This window comes from Montipora capricornis, chromosome 2, assembly GCF_036669925.1.
Source record: "Montipora capricornis isolate CH-2021 chromosome 2, ASM3666992v2, whole genome shotgun sequence".
NCBI classification, from domain to species: Eukaryota; Metazoa; Cnidaria; class Anthozoa; order Scleractinia; family Acroporidae; genus Montipora; species Montipora capricornis.
Window position 1 is genome coordinate 36,922,410 of NC_090884.1, and position 10,000 is coordinate 36,932,409.

A 10,000-nucleotide genomic window follows, 5' to 3' on the forward strand; every position below is an offset into this window, starting at 1 on the left:
CCCATTATAATTCAACAGATAGCTGTATGGATACTAAAATAGACTGCATAATGTGGGCATGCACCGGACAGTGCTCATCCGGCAATGTGAAGAAAGACTGTCCCCACTCCTGTAAAACCTGCATTATCAGTAAGTATCCATTGGAAAATCACTGACATTTGATGAGAAAGAGTATCGTGCAAGTGGCACGCATTGAAGATAGAAATTGCGGTCACGCAAAAATAGTTTCTTTATCTTCAGTTTCAAATCTCTATTTTACATTGGAAAATCATAATCCTGAACTAAAATCAGGCACAGTAATTATTGTCGACCCTTTTGTAAATTAATGATCCAAAGAAAAGTAATTTTCCTTCTGTTATGAATGAATTAACCTCTCCTCAATTTTAGGCTCAGAGTTTTCTCAATAAGTCAACACAGTTCGCACTTTCAACTCCACGTAAGAAATCCATAACCGAGAGCAGAAACGTGGCGGTATTGCCACGTTTCTTGTACGATCCCTGATTTTGCAGGGTCACCTCGCAGCTCTTACAAGGTCTCACCTGATTGGAGACCACCCTAACCCTTAACAAAAGAACAAATAACAGAAACAATGGACCCTAGGCCTAAAACAAAAGGGCTGCAACTCTATCCTCTAGGGTCCATTGTTTCTGTTATTTGTTCTTTTGTTAAACCTCAAGGGTGGTCTCCAATCAGGTGAGACCTTGTAGGAGCTGCGAGGCTACCGATTTTGCATCAAGCCGAAATCCCTCGCGCGACTACTTGGTTGCATACCAATCAGAGGCGCGTTGTGGTCATCAAGCCGGCCTAATCTTATTGGCCATTATTTGGCGTGACCAGTATTCTAAATTTAGAAGTAAGCTGATGAGCCAAGGCCAAATGAGAGAGATCTACACTTCTCTGTTATGGGCTTTTGGCCACATTTGTAACATTTACAGGAGTTACGCGAATTTTCTTGCACAGATAACCCAGTAGTTTTAGGATAAAGAGTCTCTGCATTACAATTTTGTAGATCCAACCACACCGGTGACGACAAAAGGAACAACAAATCCCGTGACAACGCTGTCGCCAACAAGTGGGCCCTCGACGGCTCTTACCAATCCATCGATATCTCCAAACAGCACTGCTGTTGGTAAGTTGATGAAAGGTGGTGCATGACAAGACATTATTCGATACTTCACAGGACATTCAGTCAAATTTCGAATTTGCAAACCCAAGGAATCAAGTGCCATTACTATTGCAGCTGATAAGCTTTAACTGGACATTCAAAATAGGTCAAAATACTCTTTACACATTTCATATATACACATTTCACATTTCAAGCTGCTATCAATGCTAAATTCTCATTTTACTGGTTAACCATTCTTTCAATTCTGAGTGTGAGACTATAGAGGTTACTCTACTCACGATTTTACTCCTCAATAGGGCCTGCTTTACTGAATGGTCCAAGAAGAGTATCTGAACATCGTTTGAACTAGTCCACAATAGGTAACCCGACTATTCTTTTTGTTTTTTTTCTTTTAATGTTCGTTGAACTTCCATGGTATCGATTTTCTGCCTTAGGTTTGAGATGCATTGACAAGCGAGATGAATGTGAGAATTGGGCATCTCAAGGTGACTGTGTCAGTAGTGGTTGGGTGGAGAGAACTTGTCGCATCAGTTGCCAGACACGGTGTGATTCCAAACCTATAAGGCCGGAAGGTGCGAATGCTTTTGTACAAGATAGCTGAATGAATAGTTCTGACTAAAAATCGTTTCACGTCTCAGGAATCATAGCTAATCATAGAATCCCCAGGCCGGATTTTTGTCAATTAATGGAACTTTAATTCGATTTTTTTTTTTTTTGTTTTTTTTTTTTTTATTATTATACATGCCCTTCCCGTACGAACTTGTGAAAAAGCAAAACACAAAACGGAAAAGGCTAAAGGAAAACACAAAGGCAATTTTTTTGGAGTTGGTGTATGAAAATGCTTACCACTTCATACTTGTCAGATGTTATGTGAAGTCTCAAGTTCATTGACCAATATTTGATTTCATTAATTTGCCAAGGTTCTTGCTCTGATGGCCTTGGTCTCGGATGGCCTGGAAAATTCCAACTGCCAGACGAAGCATTCCGTGCTTCGTCAGAATTCAGACCAGGTTAGTTAAAGTAAGATCACTAAGGCGACGATTTCCCTCTCCGGACAGCGTATAGTTAACAACTATTTACTTAAGTGGAGTTGGCTAGTGGTGGACTGTACATGTACATGCTAATACCATTTAGACAATAATATTTGTACTTACATTTTTTTACTCTCAGTGTTTAATTTCCAAGCCGGGAAGACCACTTACAGCTCAACGACAATCTTTCTAGTATTGAGAGCCGGCTTAGAAGGAACTCTCCTCTCGTCGACAAACCCCTGTGATTGGCCAACAATAACTAGAAGTAATTTCCCCGTGCTTAAATTTAGTCATTAGAACCTTAGGCTTGTATAACACCCACCTCTCATCTTTGGTTAATAGATTGATGAATGTTTTCAGTGGTGAAAATACTGTTTATTGTTTTAAGACAACATGTCCAGGAAAAATCGCTGACTGGCAGTTGCTGATGTTGTTGTTTGGGGAACCTAATGTGCTATATCATTTCACCTGTCATAAACCAATCATTTAAAATGATAAATGATACTTGCCAACTGTTTGTCATACATTGACCAGTCGTCAACATATAATGAGCTTATTACCAAGACTATTTCTAGTTGTATGCATAAATTAATGCAAACCAATAGGATTAAACAATTATTGGGCACTACAACCCTTATTCTTCTTCTTAATTCTCTTGTATTTAGTACTAGACATTTTTTTATATTGTTCGACTGAGTGATCAAATATTAGTAATGGCAACTTGGAAAGACTTCAGTTAGTTAAAAATTTTGGGGCTCGTATTCTTCTAGGTTTTGATTGTCCTTTGTGAGATACTACACTATGTATTAATTTGCTTGTAACCGAAAGGCCCACATTCGGAGAAGCAAACAAAGTATGTACGTACATATGTACACATTAAAGTAATGGAATATTTACGCATGCTCAAGTGAAAAACTATAAACATATACTGGAGAGTTGCGGTGCCTCAGAACTCTTTGCATGAGCCTTGTACCATGGTGATGCACCACTGACATCGAGTCTGGCCTCGTTCTATCAACCGGATACCAAGTCCCCGAGGAAAGTCTTCCCGATATGTGCAGGGCAGTACAGAAGAGAAATGTCGGTCATTCAGTAGAACGCATGTGACAAATACATAGCTCACAGCTCGGTACCAATAAACTACACTATAGGTTTCGAGCAATGTGTATTCGACTGCTAAGAAGGCTTTTTTAAAGACATTATGGTGCACAGCCAACGTGAAAACTACAACGGCTGATGCAATTGTAGAACAGACCGCGCCGCACCCGTTGACTGTCAAATGATCCTTTTTTTTTGCAAACTTATCATTGGGGCTAGCAAGGAAAGTCTGATTCGATGTCACACTTAAAAGATAAAAAAAGAACTTTCGAAAATATTCAATTAATGAATTTTCGCATACTACGTAAATGTGCAAGCAAGTACCAGCGTACCAAAACAGAAACATCCTAGATTAAACTTGCGTCAAGGGGAAGACTTCGTTAATTCATCGACCATAAAACACCCATCATAAAACAGAGACGAAACGATAAAAAAATTGTGACTAATATTTCCTCTTTAAAAAAATATGCAGTTTGTCATTACATGGTCCTTCCAATGAAAATCTTTTCTTCTTAGGTACTTGGAGAGCATCCGCAGACAATGCACGTCTTTACTTTGAAGACGATCAAAACGCTAAAAGGATTGGAGCATGGTGTGCTAAGGAGCGAGAGAATCAGTGGCTGGAAGTCGATCTTGGAAAAACGAAGAAAATTGTTGCCATTGCAACACAAGGTAAATAAGCAGCAAAGAAACCGACCACAAGCGTCATTTTACAGAATCTCATTGACTCTTATCATCATCATACTCATCGGCAATCATCGCCATGTTCATAGAAAGGAAGTGAAAAAGAGCTTTTTTTACAACAAGAGGCTATGCAGGAACAGAGTCGCTGTACGGTATATATCGGTTTTCTTGCAAGGATTTAAGTAAAGAGAGAGGGGGGTCCTTACCGCAGATTTGGAGGTCGACGTCTCTTAATGAGATTATTAGACCATTTTATGTCCTTTATTTGTACGTCCTAAGTAAGTAACCAAAGTGTTTATTGTGTTTATGATCTTAAAGGTCGAGATGTTTTCCATGAACACGTCAAGGAATACAAACTGGCTTTTAGTATTGACGGATCTAACTTTAAGATTTATGAGGAAGATAACAAGGAAAGGGTAATGATATGATATAAAACTTTGAATCCTTATTTTTTATTATTATTATTTTTCTTTTTTTTTTTTTTTTTTTTTTTGGGGGGGGGGGGGGGGTTATCAATGGCCGCGCGCTAACAGCTGTTATTATACATCAGACTCACTATGAAAAATCTGATTGGTCGAGAGCATTCAATCAATTCACAATAGCTTGTGAACTTGACATGATAAATGTAATATCTGCAAGAGATATTACATTTATCATGTCAAGTTCAACGTCTGCCTGGTTACTAAGCCCCTTGGAGTGTTCTCCTCAGAAACAAAATGACTGAACGCTTCGCTTCTGTTTCTGAGGATGAATTATGTGAAAAATGTATAATAAAACAATTATTGAACACAGACCTCGGTTTTGATAATTCATGATATCATGCTCAACCTCATCCAATAATTGTGATTGTTGTATCGGGTTTTAAATTCTCCCTCTGACGCTCCGTAGTAGATCTTGGTGTTGATATCGCTTGTCACTTCGGCTCTATAGACTATAGACGATGATAGGCATTTGCCGTCTAAGGGGCATGATTGCTTGTTTCTGCAATTGCATAGCCGCGCTTCGTTAGGTGTTTTCGTGGCGTTTAATACTTTTGCATTGTGTTGCCTGATAATGCCTGTCATGTTGGTTGTGCAGCAGTAGCTAAGCTTGATTGTGTTCGTGTTTAGAATACCAAGATCTACTACGGAGCGTCAGAGGGAGAATTTAAAACCCGATACAATCACACTAAATCCTTCAGGCATAAAAAGTACTGCAGTGAGACGGAGTTATCGAGGCATATCTGGAGTCTAAAGGACAATAACATCAATTACACGCTACGCTGGGCAATAGAGTCTTTCGCCTCACCATACAAATGTGGATCAAAGAGATGCGACCTGTGCCTTACAGAAAAGTTGTACATAATAAAAGCAGATACGCGCCACCTACTGAACAAAAGAAAGGAGTTAATTTCTAAATGCAGACACAAGAACAAATACCTTTTGTCGAACTTAAAATAGCACGCTCCCCTAGAGTATTAGAATGGTCTTTAAATGAGTTAGAATGCAAATGTAAGATCTGTAGCCTGATGATTGTCCAAACATGAAACTTGAAGTCGCTACGCTGTGAAGTTGTCTTTCTTCTAAACGTTATATATATATATATATATATATATGTACATTTTTTTCCGTTTCTGTTAATGAGACTAAATTATTAGACTGACTAACTCTCCGGAACTCAACAATTATAATGCCTGTCATCTCTCATCCGTTCTTATTTTTCTCTCTTCCCAAAACAATGTGTAAATTAGACACTGTGTGTGCTAAATCTGTAGCTCAAACTATGACCACCTCGTTGAATTCCTTTGCAAAAAATTAATTCCTAATGGTGACGAAAAGCAAAATACTCTTTCCTTCAACTGCAGCCACTTGACTTTCTTCAATTCAAGCAAACGTTTTCAAGAAAATTGGTGTACAAAGAAGCTTTAGTCATGCGTTATACTAAGGACCATTCAAAACCAGTGCTACGGTGCCTTAAATCTATGATCACGAGCTTGTGGCCAATTCACAGCTACTTGATGAGGAAAATCTAGCTGAGAGGGCCCACGGGAAGACCAAACTAGACTTTTATTGGCCGTCTAAGCCTTCAATCCACACAACTAAAACTGTTTCTTTTTTTCTGTTACAGATTTTTATTGGAAACTGTGACCATTTCACCCCAGTTTTAAAGAAGTTCAATCCACTTCCAGCAAGATACGTCAGGATCATTATTGTCAAGTCCAGTTATCCCTGCCTGAGGGCTGAGCTATATGGCTGTGATCTCTGAGGTTAACAAAATATTGTATCAACATCGTTTGTTCATTTTTTTCAGTGAAAAGAATATAAAATACCATCCTGATTACGCATCCATCAAGTTGAATTGCAGTTATTTCCGATTACCTTATGGATATATGCGAAGACTTACATTTTCTTAAATTATAGTTTTATTGGATTAGCTACGAATGCAGTGTTCAAGCTTGTATTTTATTCAAAGGTTGGGTAAATAGTGCTCTGGATTGTTATCACGCGATGTCTTTCAACCAACATGTCATCCTATTACTTAAAAGTAACTTTGGGAGTATTTCCTTTTATGAGCCTGTTGAAATGCAAGTAAAAGTTTGAGATATCAACTTTTTCCGTTCTAGTCATAAAATTTAATATCATCGTTAACTAATGAATATTATTAATCAACATATTGTGGCAATGTTCAAATATGGTCAAAGCGCGCTCAATATTCGTCGTGCGTACTCAACAGATATCATGAGATCATAGTAAGTAATTTTGTGTGTCGCGCTGAAAAAAGGTACATTTTCCAGGTTTTTCTTTTTCAATAAATGTAGAAAATTGTGTTTTGTCATCACTGTGTTGAATAATAAAACAATTACTGTGCTCAATCTTGCGGAATTTTGCCTGGTTTTAGCCAACTCGGCCTACGGCCTAGTCGGCTAAGTATCAGGCGATATTCCGCGCGATTTCGCAGGATAATTGTTAAATATTCTCAGTAAATTGTCTCGGGCAATTTATGGTCTATTGAATCGCCACTGTATGAAGAGTCATAACTCTTTCCAAGAGCAATGTGTCAACCAGGTCACCTGATAGCAACTGGCCATCTTACTACATCGAAGTGCGAACGATTACAACGACATCGATTGCTAAAGATGCTTACCCTTACTGTAGGGCTTTTTTCAACGCTAGTATGTTAAATACTCACTTTTGATACCAATCATGTGGAGATGTCTATATTTTGATGGAACAGCATGAAATGCCCATTTCTGCTCCCTTGAGTTAAGTCTTGAGTCCTAAGTCTTATGAGTTAGGGTAAGTTTTAGCTATTTTCTCCTTCTTTCTTTGGAGGGAGACCATCTTGTAAGGTAGAAGAAGCGTAATCGCAGACAATCGAGGTCTCCTTCTACTGTACTTGACCTGCATGAGAACGTCAGTATAGCATCAGTTATGCGATTACCCCATCGAACGTTTTCTAAGTTAGCAAAATGTTTAGTTCTTCACGACAAAAAAAAAATAGATAAATTGTGAAATGAACAAGGGAAAAACCCTATTTCTCTGAAAGACTGCCTTTTTTTAATTATATTACAGAATTTCGGCTCATTTTCTGCAAAGAAGCAAGTTCCATCTGTTGGAGACGGCCCCCTTTGAAGACCAAATGACTGGTTTAAGCTGATCTATTAACAATTTTATTTTAGAAATGAAAAATAAAGGTCAGAATATCCCGGTACAATTTGTCCTTTTTTTATTCAGTAACTATCAGAATCAGTGGGAGTTGAGACCCAAGTTTAGTTAACACCAAATGAACATCAGCATCCCTGCTATTGGTCACAAGTTTAGTCACAACATTGTCAACGGTTGGCCATCATGTTTAAAGCTTTAATAATAGGGAAAAGAATCATAAAATTGGACCTTTCTATTTTTGTTACAATAGACAAAAACATGAAAATTACGACTCTCCTTATGTTTTTTTGCTGAGAATTTCAGAGCTGTGAAAAATGCTGTCGTCGCTCATTACGTGGGCGAGATTACTGGACTGACTTCCACCCAAAGCTGTTTTCCAGGAATTTACAAAAAGAGTAAGAAGCAATTCAGCTGCTGATATCCCTAGTCCGGAAGGAAAGTTAAAATTTTAAGTGGAGCGATCAAACGAGTAAACACACGGTTCTCGGGTGGTGTTCAGTAGCAGAGTATATTGTTTGGAGTCTATGATTATGTTAAAACAAACTGATTTTGGCTCCTATTCCATTAGCATGTATCACAGTAATACAAATGATATTAAATTTGATTGGAGAAATTAATGTTATCGAAATAAATAATGTGGACATCTATCATACATGAACTTCAAAAAAATGTGATTGATACAAAAAAATTATATTTTTTTACATGCATGTCTTTCTCTTGCATGGAAAAATTTTTCAGTTTAAAACAAAATATTCATGTACTGTAAATGATGTCGATTAAACTGACTGGTATTTGCATTGGCACGCCAAAACACCGCTTTCATCCCTCGCACTTTCACACATTCCAGTTCCACCAAGACCTTCTTCAAAGCAGTCTGGATGACTCCTGCGGCATGTCACAGCAACGATCCGCTTCGTAGTTAAGTTGTACCCCCAGATCGTGCAACGATCGCGATAATATACGTTCCGTCGAAATCGTGCGAAATATGCTGATAATAAGATTGATTTCCTATGTTTCAGATACACAACTTCGTGAGGCTCACATATTGCTTCCTTGGAAATCAAAATGCATAAAACGGCAAGTGTTGAAATTCCCTGGAAGGATAAAAATAAAGTTCCGATAAAAAGTTTTAGAATGGTTTATAATACAAATTAAGGACAATCTTAATGATGAAGCATCAGACATTTCGCAAAAGACCCCGGAAGAGGGACTGGAGAAGGGAAGGAGAAGATTTATCACACTTTTGGGGGGGAATGCGAGGGAACCAAACCTTTTTTGAGGAAATGAATTGCCGTGGATGCAATCCGGGAAAGTGAAGCTTAAAAACACCCTTTTAAGAAAAGAGACATCCTTGGGCCTGAGGCATGATAACTCGGTTCCTAAATTCGAAATTAATTATTATTTTTTAACTGCAAAGTATTTTATTTAATTTGGCCCTGCCATTCGAAAAGAAAAATCGCCAAAATCTAATAAGACTAGAGCTTTTCTACTTTTTTAACGCGAAGCTATAAAATAGAAAGCAACTCTACTGTAAGAATAAAAAAATGGAATCTCCATTTATTCTTTTGGCCGCGACTGGCATTAACATTTGAGCGAGGATAGCTAAACTTCCTGTAAGTTTATAACCCACTATGGCGCACAAAACAATTTACGTCTATTGGTTTTGTTCTAGGTTAGAGTAACCTTGTTGTTGTTGTTGTTGTGCTTTTTTCTAAGTGGTTTTGATTTTTGTTTTGTTTTTTTTTTTTTTGTTTTGTTTCGCGAATTATTGTCCATGCATTCTTTCTAAGTATGAATAACTCGTCAAAGTCAACATTTAGTCACAAGGTACCTGAATTATCATGTTGCGTCCAAGGTGGTAACTCCTTTTATGTCTTTGTTTTTCAACGAAAACGTTGTTTCTTGAAGGCACCAGCAATTTTTTCTTATATACTTCGTCTAGAAACCAAAGGAAGCATTTTTTCTTCAACTGCAGACGTAAAATGAGAGGGGACTGAATCGTTTCCAGTATATATAAGAGTTATCATTGTTATTTGTAATCAACAAATTTCTAGTCTATATAAGGAAAGAAAACTTTAACACCCGGTGGTATGAAGGCATCCGCTACAAGAGACACTCAAAGACGCTTAATACCGGTTACATAGCGAAAGGAGAGCTCCCTGGTATGTTCAATTTATTTTGGCACAGCGTATCAAAGGCATTTTTATGCCTCAAGATCGTTATTTTTTTTCTTAGAGAGCCCAGCATTATTGTCAAGACACGCTGAATCCTAACACTGTAAAAACCATGCGGTGACAGAACAAATGTGTCTTTTTTTGGCTATGCTTTACACCTTCACATAAAAAAAAAGAAGCAATAAATAGATTTTCTCTAACCCTTATCACACGTGACAGCTGACACACCTCTTAATAATTATG

The 10,000-nt window shown here is 37.8% G+C and overlaps 1 protein-coding gene across 2 annotated transcripts in view; it reads left to right on the forward strand.

Annotated features, from left to right (window-relative positions):
* Positions 1-7,625, forward strand: part of LOC138037959 (zinc metalloproteinase nas-13-like) — a 17,053-nt gene extending 9,428 nt beyond the window's left edge. For both annotated transcript variants that reach the window (XM_068883791.1, XM_068883792.1), the window contains 8 exons: positions 19-129; positions 1,010-1,129; positions 1,561-1,698; positions 2,047-2,136; positions 3,772-3,927; positions 4,258-4,355; positions 6,046-6,184; positions 7,491-7,625. In XM_068883791.1, coding sequence (XP_068739892.1) covers positions 19-129; positions 1,010-1,129; positions 1,561-1,698; positions 2,047-2,136; positions 3,772-3,927; positions 4,258-4,355; positions 6,046-6,183 — 851 coding nt within the window. In that variant the 3' untranslated portion in view covers position 6,184; positions 7,491-7,625. The remainder of the gene's footprint in view (positions 1-18; positions 130-1,009; positions 1,130-1,560; positions 1,699-2,046; positions 2,137-3,771; positions 3,928-4,257; positions 4,356-6,045; positions 6,185-7,490) is intronic.
* The last annotated feature ends 2,375 nt before the right edge of the window (positions 7,626-10,000 follow it).